Here is a 19,261-nt window from a genome sequence, read left to right as displayed (position 1 = left end):
TACCAGGTAACACTAACATGAGTACTGAAGCAGAAGAAGCTTATATGAAAGCTTTACATTTGTTCCCTCCTATTATACCAGGTAACACTAACATGAGTACTGAAGCAGAAGAAGCTTATATGAAAGCTTTACATTTGTTCCCTCCTATTATACCAGGTAACACTAACATGAGTACTGAAGCAGAGGAAGCTTATATGAAAGCTTTACATTTGTTCCCTCCTATTATACCAGGTAATACTACAAATGTATCAAAAATGTAGTTATTCTTCATAAGTTATGTCCCTTTGTTTGATTTTGCAAAGAGTTATTGTTCTTAGTCTCAAGTACTCTACCCTATTGGAAAATGTTCCATTCCCACTACTTTGAGGTTGGGGACAGAAATACTTGGAGTCTCTCATTGTATGTGCTTTCATAACTAAATTTCTTGATTTTTTTTTATGAAAATTTCATTTTTGGCAATATCTATGTCAAGTTTGAAAATGTTTTTCCATTCTTACATATTTGCAATAATCAGTGCACACAAAATTTCAGAATTTACAGTAATTGTATTTAAACTTACTAGAAACATATGCTTATGTTATTATTGAATAATAAGCTTTATGTATAATTATGTGAACATTTTTTAAGTTTTGTTTTAATAGGTATTTAGCTATGTTTTAATAGCAATTATGCCATGTTTTACACAGGCACTTGTCTCTGAAAATTTTTACCTATATACTTTTAATATAACACAAGGTACTTAACTCGTATATTTGAGAAATGTCACCCAGTCACGAACTTCCAAAGGGCTGTGAGAAGACGAAATAATATGGTTGACATAGTTGGAAGGCCTTTTACATGTACTACAAATGATTCCAATAATAGAAATATGAGTGTTATTCACCATTTTGTAGATAATTCTATGTAGATTTATTGAATAACAAGTTTCAGTGGGACAGAAAACCGCAAAATCAAAATATAATGGAAGTTCATGACTGGGTAACATTTCTCAAATACACCAGTTAAGTACCTTGTGTTATATTAAATGATTAAAGTATATAGGCAAAAAAAATTCAGAGACAAGTGTCTGTGGTGTTTTAATAGGAATTTTGCCATTTTTAATAGACATTTTGCCATGTTTTAATAGGAATTATGCCATGTTGTAATAGGAATTTTTTCATGTTTTGAAAGGAATTTTTCCATCAGGGTAGTGATTTTTTTCTTTCTAACACAAATGTCAGTTATATATCATATCATCATATAAATGGTGAACCTGAAATGAAATGACAGTTAATATAAATAATTTTACATTTCTCTTCAAATTTTCATTTTACTTTAATTTTTTTTTGAACTTTCAAATATTCTGTAGTCTGTTTCACAAAAAAACTTAAGACTAAGATTGATGGTAAGTCATGAACAATTCAATATACTTATGATCAATCTTAGTCGTAAGTATTTTTGTGAAACTGACTCCTGATCATTAAGTAAGAATATTCTCACAATTTTTCAGGAAGAAGTTATACAGCCAGAATAGCACCTAACCATCTAAATGTTTACCTTAACTTAGCTACATTAATGGTGAAAAATGATTCAAGACTTCATGAAGCTGATAAGGTAAACAGATATTGAAAACTTATATCATTTACAACAGTGAAAAGGTATTTTTAAGTGTAGCTATATTTAGGAATGATGAAGAACTTTTTATAAAAGATTGATTGTTTGAAGATTAGTTTTCTATACCAAAGTGATCCTGTTAAAAAAGTGTTTTCTGTGATTATTTTTTCCCATACATTAATATTAAAGTTGCTTTTGCAGACTTTTCTTACCAAGATTAAACTAACAATCAACACTGCCCTTTCCTGGATCTTGATATCTTTATCGTTAACGAAAACTTAATACCAAAATTTATGATAAAAGAGGTGATTTTTCATTTCCTATTGTTAATTATCCATTTTTAGATGGTGACATTCCCTCGTCACCATCTTATGGTGTTTATATATCTCAACTTGTTCGATTCGCTCGTGTATGTAACAACGTTTTTGATTTCATTGAAAGAAATCTCTGCATTACTGAAAAATTATTACACCAGGGTTTTCGATATCACAAACTAGTCAAAACATTTACTAAATTTTATCATCGTTACAAGGACATCATTCGTAAATATAAATCAACATGCAGACATCTTATACGTTCAGGTATTTCACATCCAATATTTTATGGTAATATTCTTTACATTGCATATTTATTCTAAAACCAGTTGTTGGCATGATACGGGTTATTTTCTCATATATTTTATGATGGTATGATACTAAACCCTTAACCGGAGGGACTGTACATGATTTTCATATGATGAAGACATAATCTTTCAATCAGTTTAATTGAGGTCTGAAGCTGGCATGTCAGTAACTGCTAGTAGTCCTTTGTTCATTTATGTATCATTGTCATTTTGCTTAGTTTCTTTTGTTACCTATTCTGACATCAGACTCGGACTTCTTTTAAACTGAGTTTTACTGTGCGTATTGCTATGTGTTTCTTTATTCTACATTGGCTAGAGGTATAGGGGGAGGGTTGAGATCTCACAAAACATGTTTAACTCCGCCGCATTTTTGCGCCTGTCCCAAGTCAGGAGCCTCTGGCCTTTGTTAGTCTAGTATGTTTTTTAATTTTAGTTTATTTATATGTTTTGGAGTTTAGTGTGACGTCCATTTTCACTGAATTAGCACACAATTTTATTTAGGGGCCAGCTGAGGACCACCTCCGGGTGGGGGATTTTCTCACTGCATTGAAGACCCATTGGTGGCCTTCTGCTGTTTTCTGCTCTTTGGTCGGGTTGTTGTCTCTTTGACATATTCCCCATTTCCATTTTCAATTTTATTAAATAGCTGGATTACTGTCTTTTTTCCTATTCTTTGTACATTTAACCATTTCTTCTTATACTTTGTACATTTAACCATTTCTAACCAATTGAATTGTTGTGTGTGATATATGCATGATTTCTTCCCAATTATGGTCAATATACTATACTCAGAAATAAGCATTAAATAGTCAGAGAAACAGATTCCACCACTTTACCCCATTGATAATATTATTCATCAACTCTTAAACAAAATCGCAAATTTTATCATTCACAACAATTTCTCTACTGATTCTCAGATTTCATCAAAATTACTTTTCCAAATTTATAAACAGGAGTTTGTATATAATTATTCATCTCTATACACAATTCACAAAATCATTACAATAACAATTCACATGGAAAAAATTGTTCATTATGATACTGTAATAACCACTTTGTTTAAAGGGTCCCTATTCCTCTTACTTATACAAAGAAATACTTTGTAGTTTATGAGGAATATTAATCATATTGTTTTTATCTTCTAGATGTTACAGACAGCGGTCAGTATGAGACCTGATTACGTACAGGGATATATCAACAGAGGTGATATCATGGTCAAGTTAGGCAGGTATGTTTACTTTTCTGGATTTAAGAGTTATACTGTGGATTCATTATTTGTCGTGGGATACCAATTTTCATGGAGTTCATGGATACAAGTGAACCACGAAATTTAAATGTTCTACGAAGTACAAATTGTATATAGGCTTTTATGCTGACTTTGTCAAAACCAAGAAATCAGATATCCACGAAAATACAATGTTTCCTTCATCCAGGAAAATTGGTACCATTCAAAATAGATGAATCCACAGAAACATTTACATCAGCTTAACTAAGGATCATAGTATAGATAGTTTATATTAGGTGATGAAAAAATTATGTTTGGTTTCTATTTATGACCCTGAAAGTGTAGTGGGTTAGTTATATGGTCTATTACGTTTAAGATAACTTGGTTAACAACAAAAATATGAGAAACAGATTAAACTGGAAGACAAACATCCCATCTTGACAACAGTCGTTTAGATTTACAGACATGACCATGTGAAAGTGAGTGGCAGGGTTATTAGTATCCAACTCTTTATCAACGCTTTGCCTGCTGTATAAAAGATAATTTATGTTTGTTACAGCTATACTTTTTTAGATAGATATTGCTACACCTATTGTGAATTTGTTATATTCCAGTGATCAGTTTCACAAAACGTCTTACTACTAAATTTGATCGTACATATACTGCTTTCTTCATGACTTATGATCAACTTAAGTCGTAAGAATTTTTTTGAAACTGATCACAGCTGCAAAGAGGGTTGGGTAAACTGGTTTATCTCTGTCTTTCTGTCCGTCAGTCTGTTTCGTGAAATTCCTATTCACTTTTTTTCAAGGAACTACATATCAGAGCTTCCTCAAACTTACTAAATACACATTTGGTAAAAATTTCAGATTCTACTGTTATCTTTTATTTCAGAATTGACAGTATATCTTTTATTTTAGAATTCACTGTATATATATATAATTTATTTTTGGATGTAACGCGTCTTCTGATTGGCTGACGTTGTTTTGTTTATCAGCTCATAGACATAATTTTGTTATGTGACCGTGAAGTCATCAACGTTTTTTCCTGGTTTACTCCGGTTTAAAATGGATTTTAAAATGGAATTATTAAATTTTAATTTGACTGTAATATTTTTTCTGTCTATTCGAAATAACATAAAAAATGTGGTGCACACTTTAAAATAACCCGCTACGCGGGTTATTCAGTGTGCACCACATTTTTTATGTTATTTGTTCATAGACAGAAAAAATATTACAGTCATTCCTTAAATATATATTATGTTTCAGAATGAAAGAAGCAATAGAGATCTACAAAACAGCTCTGAAATATGAACCAGATAATGCTGATGTCTATTACAATGTAGGTTTCATGATAGAGTCAAAAGTTAAAGTATATTTTTTTTTTTAATTTACAGCAATTTATTATGTTTTAAACTCCAGATCAAATATTATTGAGAGCCAGCTCTTATCTCCATTTTGATTTTACTTCAAATACCATTTTATATAATTTACAAGCAGCTTTCCACATGTGATTTGCCCTAAAATAAAAAAATCAAATCACTTTTTAACTAAGTCATATATCATTTTCAGCACAAAAAGTGCTTAGAATAAATAATTTGTAAAGATATTACTAATTGTAATCATTTATATATATGGATATGCTGCTTTTTTTTTATGTCATGTCCGATTGGCTTGCTTACAGCATTAATATCTCTTTGATTTATGGTTATATTTGTAGCTTGGTGTTGTGAGTTTGGAATTGAAAGACCCAAATGCAGCAAGAATATATTTTGAAACTGCTTTGCAACATGACCCAGATCATTGGGTGAGTATTTGCAAATGTTGCTTTAAGATATGTAGTTTGTTTGAAAATCAACAATATTTTGAAATGTCTAGATTGGTCTCCCCTTTTAAGTTCTAAATCAAAGGATCAACAATACCAGTTGTCCAGTACCAAAGAAATATTTGAATCAACAAATTAAATTATGGAATGTGCAGATTTATATCCCTTCTTTAAAGATCTAAATGCAAGGATCAACAATAAAGCTTGCTTAATTGTCCAGTATCAAAGTAATATTTGAATCATCAAATTATAGAATGTCCAGATTTGCCTCCCCTTTTAAGATATAAATGCAAAGATCAACAATAAAGCTTGCTTAATTATTCAGTACCAAAGTGATATTTGAATCAACAAATTATAGAATGTCCAGATTTGCCTCCCCTTTTTAAGACTTACATCCAGAGCTAAATAAAACTTTGGATGGACATGGACGATCTCTTGGATTTTCATAATTTTTCATATATACAACTTTAAGAAGTAAATCTGACTATATAAAAATTAACTTCTTATCTTGAATATTCTCAAAAAAACCAAAAAAAAACAAGTCGAAATATATAGAATGCTCAAAGAAATATTTTAAAATATAGTTAGATTCATTTGAACATTTTTGAAAAAGAGATCCTACTTAAGCCTACAACAGTAAGTAAAATTTCACTGTAAATCAATTACTAAGAAACTAAAAGAAATCATTAGTTCAACATATTTAGAAATAAAATGGTAATCTAGAGTATCTTTCTTTAATGTGTTTAATCATAAAAACCTGGTATACCACATGTATCTACTTCATGGATTCTATGCCATTGAAATTTTACCAGGCATAAGTTCACGCTTGTCTTTGAATTAAATTATAGTCGAAAATGTTAGTAGCAAACATATTTGAGGAAGAATAGTTCACAATTTCCACAGTAACTTAAAAAACAATCAGAAGGTTTTTTTCATGGAAGGGGAAAGAAAACAAATGTTATCACGAAATTATTTTTGTGTGTGTAAAAAATTTATAATGTTAGGTAATTATAAGGTATGTTTTTTATTTCAGTTTGTCAATTGTTGGACCATTTTCTGTATTGAACAAAATAATTCCCCTCTTTATGATTTGCTTTCAGCAATCTTTGTATAATTCAGCCATCATGATACAGGAACATGGAAATGTTAATGATTGGCCAGAACTTGAAAGGAGGTATGGTTAAACCTACAATGTATATAGAACAAGGAGCTGTGGTATGATTGGCACTACTATTGACCCGAGACCCAAAAACTTAAATGTTAGCAACTATAGGTCACCATACTGCCTTCAACAATGACAAAACCTATAATTAATCTATAAACAGGTTACAAGTCTTATATATTTTATGATGTCTATTAAAGTTTGGTTAATTGATGAGTTGTTTAGTATGCCTACTATTGAAATGTTTAGAAAATAAAGGAAACCTATTTTAATGGATTAGTTTTATACATAAAAAAGTTATAGAAAAGTAGAATGCTTGTATTTGTATTTCAACTATAGGCATGAATTTTGACGGGAACATATATAGTGAGCATACTGATGAAACATGAATATGTCTTCTTCTATACTAATGTGCAAAGCTGGATTATAAACAATAATAAAAGATGATGTGGTGTATACATCAAGGATAGAGGAACTCAGCAAGACAAAAAATAAAAAAAACAAAAAAACAACTCATATATCCAGTCAGCGGGAACATAGGTTATGACACTGAGCCAATTGTCCCTTCCTTGCTATTTCTTCTAAATTAAGGGAGATAATCACTGAGAAAGCAAATGCATGGATCAGATACGAAATGTTTTCCTTAACATTGCTGGTCATTTAACTCTTGGTTTCAGAGCAGACAGTAGATAAGTATGAAAATAAGAAGATGTTGTATGATTGTCAATGAGACAACTCTCCACAATGTTCATTACCAATGCAAGAGGACATTTTTTATTTTAAAAAAAACCACAGACATTGCACCTTGATACAAGAATAGAAAATTTTAAATTCCAGCATTTATTTAAAGGTATCTCTAATTTGCAGGTTACAACATCTAGAGAAGAAAAATCCAAATGACCCAAAGATTTACTTTACAATGGGAATGTTAGATATGGACAGGAAAGATTACGTATCTGCTGAAAAACATATTAAGAAATGTCTACAGGTATAATAATAAGACTATATTGAAAAACAGTTTTGAGTTTTACATCTTTTTACATTGGTTTAGGATTGCATTTTTTAGTTCTTTTCATTTTTAAGAGCGGTGAAAGATACCAAAGGGATATTCAAACTCATAAATCGATGTAAACTTTCATGGCATAAAAACAAAAAACGACAAAAAGACAAACAACAGTACATAAAACACTACGTAGAAAACTAAAAACTGAGCAACATGAACCCTCCTAAAAACTGAGGGTGATCTCAGGCGTCCTGAAGGATAAGCAGATCCTGCTCCACTAGTGGCACCCACATCCTATCAAGGAAAAGTTACTTATTACATCTCAAAAGTTACTCAGCAGATTATTTGAATGATATCAATGATTTCAATTTTCTGATTTTTTTCAATTGTTATTAAAGAACTATTAAAAATTATATGTAAAATTACCAGTTTCAAAATTCTATGAGCATCAAGATTTGACAAAATGTCATGTAAGTATCCAATTTTCAAAAGAGGATATTATCGGATTAACAATAAATCAACATTTAATAATAAAATTGCAAAATACATTTTGTTTACAATTACCTTGCTATACTGTAAAACCTATTATATATATGATATATTATAAAACTTAAATCAAAATTTCTATTTTCAGTATGAGCCTACATTTAGAAGTGCTTTATTTAATTTAGCATTGATGTTAGTCAACAATCTCAATAAACCACTGGAAGCATTGCCTTACTTAAATACTTTATTACAGGTAAGTTATTTTTTATTTTATCCCTTCCTAGAAATATATGAGTAAAGGTTTAGGTCAACGAGTCGGCAACACATTGACACACAAAACCAAAAGACCTTTCAGGTCAAGATGTGGGCTTCAACAAAATAAGGGTTCCTATAAAGTATGTCTAGCTTTAAATAACCTCTAAGTGAAGTCTATATGTTTGGTGTCTGAAATTTTCCTGACTAGCTTAGACATGAGTGTTAAGATTCTTACTGTCCATAATAAGAAATGGTCTACACTTTTTGTTTGCGCAATCTTTTAAGATAATAATGTGTGTTTAAATTTGTTTCAATTGCAAAGTGTTAAGATCGTTGCTACACTGTATATGTAGTTTATTTTTTCTTCATTTGTATTCAAATAGGACGTAATGTATTGCAAATAAGACATTTGATGTTTATCTCATTTGTCATGTGAGCTTCATTTAGAACCTTGAATTAGTTCATTTTGCTTTTCAAATTCAGTATTTTTCTTGGGAATCACTGCTGCGCAGAATAAAAATATACTTGGCAGAGATGTTACAAGACCATTTCCATGTGTTTGATAGGTCTTTTCTAAAAAAATAGAACAGAGTGTCAAAAGTATTAGATTTATCATAATTATGATTTTAATAGTCACTTAAATCTTAGTCAGTCAGGGATATAACTTCATAGGGTTATTAGAGAAAAATAACATACATTTGTTATTGTGGACTAAAAAATCAAAGAACTGTGATAACATATGTATGTTACATGTTTCAATGGGCCAATATACATCATTTGTTTTGTTAGAATGTATACAAGTTCTATTGATATTTTTATTGTCTTTATGTATACTAAACTATAGAAAGATATAATAGTTCATAGTTTGCCAATCATGCATAGTACACCTATGTTATTACAGAAAAAAATATGCCTGTAATAACTAAAGGGTGTTATTAAAGCTTGTCTACATCACTTCAAAGCCTTTGCTCAGACATACATCATACTTAAAGGGAAAATTCGCGATTTTTTACTTATCATCTTATTATGTTCATAATACCATTAAAAACATATCCACCAAGATTTATCTGGATATGAAAACTAGTAAAGAAGAAAATTGGGAATTATTAATTCTATTTATTCAAACTTCCTGACTTATGTGACGTAGTTTAAGTCTTTTTGCATGCCGGGAGTGGATTAATCTCATTTAAAGTCTTGTTCGTTAATCATCTAATAACGCGATTTAAAGCGCATCAACGACTTTTGGTGTAGCTATTAACCAACTAACAATTCAGAAAGAAAAGTGATCAGCCGTGTATTTTTTTAAATTAAAATTTACGATTTATATTTTAAGGATTTCTGATATGATTATAGTAATAAAAGCAAATCATACAATAGAATTTTTTTATGATTTTTTTTTCGACAGATATTTTTAACAACATATATAACTGATAGTATAATAGAAATTCACGTTTGTATTCTCCCCTATTACTTCAGTCGAGGATTTGTCTTACTATACAAATCATTGCTTCAGTCTAGTACTGTGTAAATACAATGCATGTGTATTATGCTGACACCACCTGGTAAAGGCGTGGTTAAATTCACGGTAATTAAAAGATTAGCATTATGTAATTTTAATCTTTTGATCTTCACTAGAGTGGTGTTTGTCCTCAAGGGTTCACCGTTGCAGGTATGAGACAGATTTTTTTTAATTATTAAGGGAGGAATATGGTGGCAAAATACCTTAATTATATATATATTTTTTTAACATTTTGCATTTGCTCAGTTTTTAAATAAATAGGTGAGTATTTTATTGTAACATCGAAATTCTGAATCACTTTTAATAAAATAATTATATAAATATTATAAATGGCCCATGAAAACGAGCGTATAAATCAAAACAGTACTATTTTAAATTATCATCGGTAACCTTGAATATTTAAATGTGCAGAGAAAATTATCAGTTACAAAAATATAGTTTTGTCGTCCAAAGCGATCTTCATTTACCTAATCAGGAATGCCCTTATTAAAATATTATAAATCTCACAACGTATTTATATAATTCTTAAGCTATTTGACCAACGGTGTTTAAAAAAATTAACAGAATCAATCTAACGTCAACTTTCCTTTTTTAAATGGAGACAGAACGTCGAAATCAATTTTCAATGTGCTTGATATCTTGTACCTTTGTAAGACTTATCATTCATTCATAACCCCACTCTAAACCAGAGACATATATACGTCTGTTTAAACTGACAAAAAAACTCCTAAAGCGGACAAGCAGTATATTCTGTAAATTTCTGAGATTTAATACAAAGAAATAAAAAAAAATCCCGAAATGAATTTGATCCTGGAAAACCTCATTCGGTCTGAAAAAAAGATACGAATTTGGTATACAGAACATGCAGAAATGTGAATGTTATAAAACCTAATTGTTATATCAGAAACCATTATAAATATGAACATGTATACGTAAGACCTCATGGGACGTCACCTAACCACATTCAGGTAATATACAAGTAGCTCTGTTATACCCGGAAATGTCCCCCCCCCCCAAAATCAAGGAACAGTATATCTTACAATGTGTATATTCCTGCAAAAATAAAAATAAAATGAGAAAAAAGAAAGAGATGAACGGTAAGTCACATCAGATTCAGATATTTATATAGTTGCTTGTCGTTAAATAGAGATCTAGTGTATACATGTCTCTGCGTTAACTTATAAAAATAACAGGAAATAATAACCTTGAAATAGATTTATGACGAATACTTTGCAACTGCGACACCCCTTTTTATCACAGCGTACATGCATGCATTTAAATGACTGTCCGTTATGCGATTAAGAATGACAATCGTACGTACAATCCTATAGTTCATGGTGAGTCCTTTTCTATCAGATATGCGACTTTTCGTATTTATATTTTCTCTTATATTACCGGTACTGTCATTTAATATCTAATGCATAAGTGCAATATTAAGAGTGGTTAAATCCCCTACAAGCTAACTAAATAAATAAATCAACCCTCTAGCTGACCAGACGTTAATACAACTACCATCAGTCTATCCGGAGTGAAGTTTCTTTATTTCTTCAAATAGGCTTTTGGGTATCATTAGTGCACGTCCAGTGGCATATATATATAACATGCATGTCGGACTAGGAAAATGTGATGATGACGAATTTCTTAAACTGTTCGAAATAATCTTATTGAAATATAAATCTGTGATTTTACTATGTCTATAGCTTCGATGAACCAAAGCAAGTTAGATATCGACCTGTATTTAAATCAGATTGGTTCTGGATGTTTCTCTCGTATATCCAATATACTTGTATGATATTAGTTCTATATTGCGACTATCCATAGTTCCGTATTAAACCTTCCATCTAGGCGTATAAACCAATGATCGATAAGTGCCGCACATTTTGTTAAATCAATATTTGTATGTTTCAAAATGTCCATAATTATTGACAACGAGTATATACTTACATTTTCCCCAATTTACACTTGGAAAATGTGTAAATAGATTTTTATTTCATCAAATCTTTTTTTTTTTAATTATTTAAATTTTCATAAATATCATTCTTTACACCAAAAATGTTATTTATAAACAAGCGTATGAGTTTAGCAATGACTAGTATTATTTTGAAAATGTGTAAATAGATTTTTATTTCATCAAATCTTTTTTTTTTTAATTATTTAAATTTTCATAAATATCATTCTTTACACCAAAAATGTTATTTATAAACAAGCGTATGAGTTTAGCAATGACTAGTAGTATATCACTATCGGATACGCTATACAAAGTTGTATATTACACCTGATAGATTCAAAATGGAAGTTACATGTTATCGGCCGTGTACACTGATCAATACCCCCAGAAAAGAAGTTATGCACGAACTTGTTTTATGTAATTGTGTAATAACAGTTTTAAAGCCCGACAGGAAATCGCTTGAATACCTGTACGTGTCACCTCACAATACCTCTGGGAACAATCCCTTTAGCCATTCTGGTGATCAGATAAGGGAAGGTCCGAATTTATTTAAAAAAGTTTATTACATAAAACAATTATGAACAAACTAGATTTTCAAAAACAATTTAACACGGAACACTTATTTATAACTTTGACTTTTTAACTAATTTCAATTTCTTGTTTTAAATACTTCGTAAACAAAACAGTTTCAAAACGACAGACCATACTATTAGTACTAGTTATTTAAAAAATAATATATATAAAATTACATTTTCCGTATCAAGTTAGTTAGGAAAGGTTGCACAACCATGTCTTTCATAATCTTTTTTGTGACCCGGGAAACTGTTTATGCTTTTCTTGTCGGATAAAACAACCGTACGCTTGACAAGATATCGACACTCAATTACGGCTACGTTAGGTTACTGCTTGTTTTGGTCCTTTGTGGTTTATAGATATATCGTGGTCAATATTCGGGGAGGATGTCAAAATGGCCGCATGCGGAGAATTGATACTCTAAATTTAAAATCGATGGTGATCTCTTAACTTGTAGAATAAAACTTTAATATCTATGAATTTGTGCTTTTATATACATAATGAACAGAATATGAATTTTTCATTTTTTTGCGAAGTTTCCCTTTAATCACAATGTATTTTAATTTATTGTAAGAAATAATGATCAGAGCATGTAATGAGGTTCTGCGCAAGCTTCCCAGAAATTCCCAAGTGTCTCATATAATAAGTTACATGCCTTTAATAACTAAGCCTTGTTATTACAGCTAATTTTATCCCTTAAAAGCCTTGTCCCATTGATTTACCATGGTTGATGAAAAATGTATTAATTTAATTCGAAAATTAGTTATCAAGGCTATGTATTTAGTTTCTGCGCAAAGTTTCAAGAATTCCCAAGTGCCCACTAAAAATTAAAATATTTATGATTCATTTAACAAATAACAAACATATGTTACTACAGATTTAGAAAATTTAAGGAATAAAGAGTAGACAACTCGTAAAAGTATCTGTAATAACACATGCAAGATATTTTCTCTAATAACCCTATAGAGTTATATCCCTGACTGTTAGTAAAGAAAAATAGAATTTACTTTACATTTCAGAATTATCCTGATCATACCAAAGGCATGATGTTATTGGGAGATATCAATGTTAATGTACAGAAAGATTTAGATTCTGCTGATAAAGTGAGTATCAAATGTGTTACAATTGGACAGAGTTGCTGGCAAAATTTCTGAATATACAAAAATATTATAAATGAGAGAGATCTCCAAATTTGCAGAATTATTTTGTGTGTATTGTACAGTACATGTTAAAAGTAATAAAAACTATTTGTCAAGATATCAAAGCACAAGTTATGTATACTGTTCTGGAATAACACCACTAATTCATAGCCCCATTGCTTTCTACGTTAAATTCTGCAACTTCAAGCATTCATAGCTATTTTGTCTTAACACTTACCATGCTGAATTGTTTTCAGAAAATGTCTAATTTTCGTTTATTTGCCAGGGGCGTAGCAACCTTCTTAATGAAGTGGAATCACAAAGTAAAGGGCAAGGGGCCTTGGGGTTGCTAAGGCCCCCAGTGGGTACAGGGTAAAGCCCTGGTAGGGTGGGGGGGTGCTGGGGCAAAGCCCTCTTAAGCTCCATATATATAGCATTTCAAAACAATCACAGCCGTAATAAAACTTGTACATTTTTGTTGTGGTTTTTTGGTGAACTATTTTTTTAACTTCGAGTCGAATGAAGACTAAACATTTTCGTTTGCGTTTTTTGCACGCCGTGAGAGCTTTTAAAATCGCGGAGATTTGTTCCATATGCTAATATTTGTATTGAGCATAGTATATGTATTAAAACAAACAATAAACATAAACACAATATAAACACAATACTAAATGTGGATATATTGGGGTAGGGGGGGGTAGGGGGGGTATAAAGTTTTGAATACCAAGGGTATTCTGAAGGATATGATTTTATTTTCATCGTATGAGGCATAACTCTTAAGCCTTTCAACCAATGAGCTGAGTCTTCCTTTTACTAAATACAAAATCGACAACTGTGAGCTATTGCTTACTGGTTACGACTAACTCTAAGGAAACCCTACATCACAAAGTGGTATCAGTTGGTAGACAAGAAGTAGGGAGGGGACTGATAAGTAAAACATTCATGAAGCTTGTTACTAAATATTAGATTTCTGTCAGAAATAGTTCCTAAGAAAATGCCACAAAAACTTCCATGTATGACCATATGTACGAAAGTAGCCAGAGGTCGGGAAAGAGGAAGTAGGAATTTTGCTGTGATGAATAGTTGCTGAGAAAAAATGTTGTAACTGACGGATGCACGGACAGAGAATACACAGTAACCAGTATACCTCGTAATCGGTTGGGCAAGGAACGGGAGGATAAAAAAAATGTCATTCACAATAAGTGCATTATGTAGGAACCAAACCAGCCGTTTTTACAGATGGTGGCCACAGATTGCACAACTAATCTATTAAGTTAAACATAGAAAATACATTCTGTATATATTGTTTAACTTCTTTATAATTGCCTGTCCCAACTCATGGACCCAGAAATTCTAAAGGATGAGTGTTTGGGTATTTTTTTTTTACAATAAGGCTGCATTTTTTTTCATTTTAACTACAAGAAATATAAAGAATTTCCAGGTAAAAATGGGGTGCGGTCCACCCCTTTCTTTGCATCGGCCTTAACTTTAAGTTGCAATTTTACAAACACACCGATGGTGAGTCATCGTTTTTGTCGGAAGGGGACGCAGGCTATGGGTTTTTAAAACTGATCCTAAAGTTTGAGGAAAAAAAATAATTTGGCTTCGATGGGTTTAAAAAAAATAAATAATTGGATGCTTTTTTCACCAAAGAAACAATGTTAAACTGTTAAATCATGAAATAGTTTGTTCGGTGTTTTTCTTCTTAGACTTAGATCTACCTTTATTTGCTAAAAAATACTTCTGTTCGTAAATTTTAAATTACCTAAAAGGAAATTTACTTGTATTTTGCAACATTTTCCCATGATTTTTTTGTCAGCAAATCTAGTATCACTCTGTCTTGTTGTAAACATTCTATGGAGATATTGCCTATATCTGGATAAGGTGGGTGTTGAGATGAAGACGAGTCAGTTAATGTGTGTGTGTGTGTGTGTTGTGGGGGGGGATGGACTCAAACAGTCTCCGAATGTTAAACAAATATCAAGTTCCATAATAGATAATAGATGCATCACGTTAATACCCCTCCCACTTTGTCCAATTGACTAATTCCTATATGTTAACTTTGTCCGTCTCTCTCTGTTTTTTTTTTGTTGGTGAAAACGACGTGGATGCACGTGCTGTCATGCCTCCGGGTAGCTATGCCCCTGTTTGCAAAAATATGCAAATTATATGCAAATGAGCTTTACCCTGCTGCTGAAGCATATTGATTTCTTTTAATCTAAGGTAGGGGATCACAGGGCGGCCTGGTTGGGTGGGCGGGAATTTGCCCCAAATTTGGTCATCAGGTGCAAAAAGCGTCATTTTTGATGATTTTTCGTCCTATTTCTTGACCCCCAAAGACCGAGGGATGCTGATATAGGTATCCAGTTGTAGTCTGCATGTACAGTGGACCCCAGTACGCACATTAACCCCAACAGTTCTTAGGTTGGAGTGAAACTAATCTGGGAACACCAGTCTAAAGAAGGTCATTTGGACAAAAAATACGGAATTTCACGATTTTTTCCGATTTTGTACTTCAACTGGACCTGAAACCTGAAGTAGTCTTTTCTTCTGCGTATTTCAATAATAATTATGATCAGTAGATATATGCCTGCCGGCTGACACTATTTTTGAAAGTTTTAGGCCTCTGAACTTCCTGTGTAAGACACCGAAGTGAAGCCCACCCCTCCAGAAAAACCAGTTTTATCCGATTTCAATTTTCCAAGTTCGTATTTGAGCTCAAAATGCAACTTAAACATGAGAAACATGACAATAGATAGCCTCAGGTTGAGGGAACATGCATCAATTTCGAAATAAGTATCATAAAGTTGACCTCTAAAAGTATGGAGAGTCATTGGAGCCAAATAACGGTGGTTTGGGTCATCCCATCATATGACTGGCTCAGCATGGTAAGGTTTAACTTCAAATAAAGTGATATATTGTATAGTCATTGCATGTCAAAACTTTACGTTATCCTGACTTGTGCTGAAAAAAATCAACATACCTTTAATTGCATATTAGAGCCCACTGGTTCCCAAAAGTTGGGTAATACAAAAACAGGTACTTCTGATCTGAGCAACAGGTTAAATATGCCCTCCTAACTTAATTTCATTTTTCGTCGTCGTTGTTGTTAACTTTTTACATTATGAACTTCTTCTAGAGAACCACTGAATGGAATGAAACAAAACATGGCATGCATGTTCCGTATGAGGTGCTGACCAAGTGTTGTTACTTTGAAGCCAATCCATCATCCAAGATGGCCGCTAGCGGGGGCCTTAGTTTAACATAGGATCCTATGGGAAATACATACAAATGTCTTCTTTTAGAGAACCACTGAATGGAATGAAATCAAACATGGCATGAATGTGCCTTATGAGGTGCTGACCAAGTGTTGTTACTTTGAAGCCGATTCATCATCCAAGATGGCCGCCAGCGGGGGACTTAGTTTAACATAGGACCCAATGGGAAATACATACAAATGTCTTCTTTTAGAGAACTGCTGAATGGAATGAAACCAAACATGGCATGAATGTTCCTTATGAGGTGCTGACCAAGTGTTGTTACTTTGAAGCCGATCCATAATCCAAGATGGCCGCCAGCAGGGGACTTAGTTTAACATAGGACCCAATGGGAAATACATACAAATGTCTTCTTTTAGAGAACCACTGATGGAATGAAACCAAACATGTCATGAATTTTCCTTATGAGGTGCTGACCAAGTGTTGTTACTTTGAAGCCGATCCATCATCCAAGATGGCCACCAGCTGGGGACTTAGTTAACCATAGGACCCAATGGGAAATCCATTTTCAATTTTAAATGTCTTCTTTTAGAGAACCACTGAATGGAATGAAACCAAACATGGCATGAATGTTCCTTATGAGGTGCTGACCAAGTGTTGTTACTTTGAAGCCAATCCATAATCCAAGATGGCCGCCTGCAGGGGACTTAGTTTAACATAGGACCCTATGGGAAATATTTACAAATGTCTTCTTTTAGAGAACCACTGAATGGAATGAAACCAAACATGGCATGAATGTTCCTTATGAAGTGCTGACCAAGTGTTGTTACTTTGAAGCTGATCCATCATCCAAGATGGCCACCAGCTGGGGACTTAGTTTAACATAGGACCCTATGGACAATACATACAAATGTCTTCTTTTAGAGAACCACTGAATTGATTGAAACCAAACATGGCGTGAATGTTCCTTATGAGGTGCTGACTAAGTGTTGTTACTTTGAAGCTGATCCTTCATCCAGGATGGCTGCCAGCGGGGGGACTTCCTTTAACATAAGACCCTATTGGAAATACATACAAATGCTTCTTCTAGAGGTGCACTGAATGGAATAAAACCAAACATGGCATAAATGTTTCTTATGAGGTGCTGATGAAGTTTTGCTAATTTGTTGCTGATTTACTGTTAAAGATGGCCACCAGGATTTTTTATTAAATTACAGGGCCAATATTAAACCAAATTTGGCCTCACTCATTATTAGGGTATCTGTTATGATTTTAATCTATTTTAACATGATTTCCAAAACCAAAGTAGATTCGGGTGAGCGACACAGGCTCTTGAGAGCCTCTAGTTTTGTTATTCAAAAGAAACTTTTAACAAGGGTTCTCCAGTGATCCCAAGTACTTAAGCTTTCATTTGAGACCAAAATTACCCAAATATTTTTCTGATTGACAAAGTTACAGCTATGCTTAGGAACTATTTTGTTTATAATATGTACTACTTTCTTGTATGTTTTTTCTTACTGGGCAGAATTAGTGGTTCTATACCTTCTACTTTCATTTATCTGATTCTGCTTATTTATCAGCCAACTTCTCTCTACATTCCATTAAATTGCAATGGAAGACTAACATATTAAATTGATTAACCCCCCAGAAAAAAGATTAAAAAAAATTATATATCATTTATGTAATGTTTTAAAGTCTATATTTCTCTTTACTCTTTTTCTAGCATTTTAGGAGAGTTGTTGAATTGGAGCCAGACAATATACAAGCCAATCACAATCTGTGTGTTGTTATGGTAGAGAGAGGTGATTTATTTGGTGCTGAAAAATGCCTGACAAAAGTGTATAATATGGCACCCAATGAAAAGTACATCATTAATCATTTAAACATTGTCCGGACAAAACTTAATCAAGCAATTAAAGCTAGAAGAGAACAGAAGCTTAAACAACAAGAACAACAACAGCAACATGGCAAACAGTCTCAAACGAAAAATTAGGGAGGAACAGGTCAGAGAAATATTAAATTTCAAAAGTATAAGGAGAAAGACTGCAGATCTGATCTCTGTATACGTACTGACTAGAAAATTATGGTAGAAGGTATGGGTATAAACACCTGGGACATCATAGACATATAGTCTTCACGATAAACTTATGCAGCCACAAGCTCTAGGCTCATTTTTGGGAAAATTTTGTTTAGATTCTAGTAGCCTTTTTGTAGAAATTCTAATTGGCATGATAGAAATTTTACAAGCTTGGGCTTGTGGTAATGTGGTCAAGTGTAAAGATTGGAAAATTTTGTGGTATACATGTATATGGTAATCTGGTCTGAATATTCAAATTTTGATACATTGTTTTATTAAACAACATAAGCTTATGTCTAAAATTGAGAATGGAAATGGGGAATGTGTCAAAGAGACAACAACCCGACCAAAGAGCAGAAAACAGCTGAAGGCCACCAATGGGTCTTCAACACAGCGAGAAAATCCGCACCCCCAGAGGCGGGCTTCAGCTGGCCCCTAAACAGAAATGTGTACTAGTTCAGTGAAAATGCATGTTTTAAAAATACCAGATGCAAAGATTTACTTGAGTTTACAAGATTGTAAAATGATGATGACATTTGACGTAGATTTCAAACATTATTTTTCTAAAAAAATAATCCAAATTGTATAAAACCAAGAATGATATTTAATAGATATTT

General features: G+C 32.3%; 1 protein-coding gene across 1 annotated transcript in view; it reads left to right on the top strand.

Moving 5' to 3' along the window:
* LOC127724357 (protein O-mannosyl-transferase TMTC3-like) overlaps window positions 1-18,734 on the top strand; it is a 37,557-nt gene extending 18,823 nt beyond the window's left edge. Inside the window, exons 13-21 of the mRNA XM_052231298.1 lie at window positions 1,490-1,593; window positions 3,361-3,443; window positions 4,709-4,781; window positions 5,160-5,246; window positions 6,365-6,438; window positions 7,294-7,414; window positions 8,064-8,168; window positions 13,230-13,313; window positions 18,291-18,734. Coding sequence (XP_052087258.1) covers window positions 1,490-1,593; window positions 3,361-3,443; window positions 4,709-4,781; window positions 5,160-5,246; window positions 6,365-6,438; window positions 7,294-7,414; window positions 8,064-8,168; window positions 13,230-13,313; window positions 18,291-18,560 — 1,001 coding nt within the window. The 3' untranslated portion in view covers window positions 18,561-18,734. The remainder of the gene's footprint in view (window positions 1-1,489; window positions 1,594-3,360; window positions 3,444-4,708; window positions 4,782-5,159; window positions 5,247-6,364; window positions 6,439-7,293; window positions 7,415-8,063; window positions 8,169-13,229; window positions 13,314-18,290) is intronic.
* Window positions 18,735-19,261: the final 527 nt, after the last annotated feature.

Source organism: Mytilus californianus, unplaced genomic scaffold (assembly GCF_021869535.1).
Source record: "Mytilus californianus isolate M0D057914Y unplaced genomic scaffold, xbMytCali1.0.p SCAF_14, whole genome shotgun sequence".
NCBI classification, from domain to species: Eukaryota; Metazoa; Mollusca; class Bivalvia; order Mytilida; family Mytilidae; genus Mytilus; species Mytilus californianus.
The sequence above is the reverse complement of the archived record's forward strand: the minus strand, read 5'-3'. Positions and strand labels throughout refer to the sequence as shown.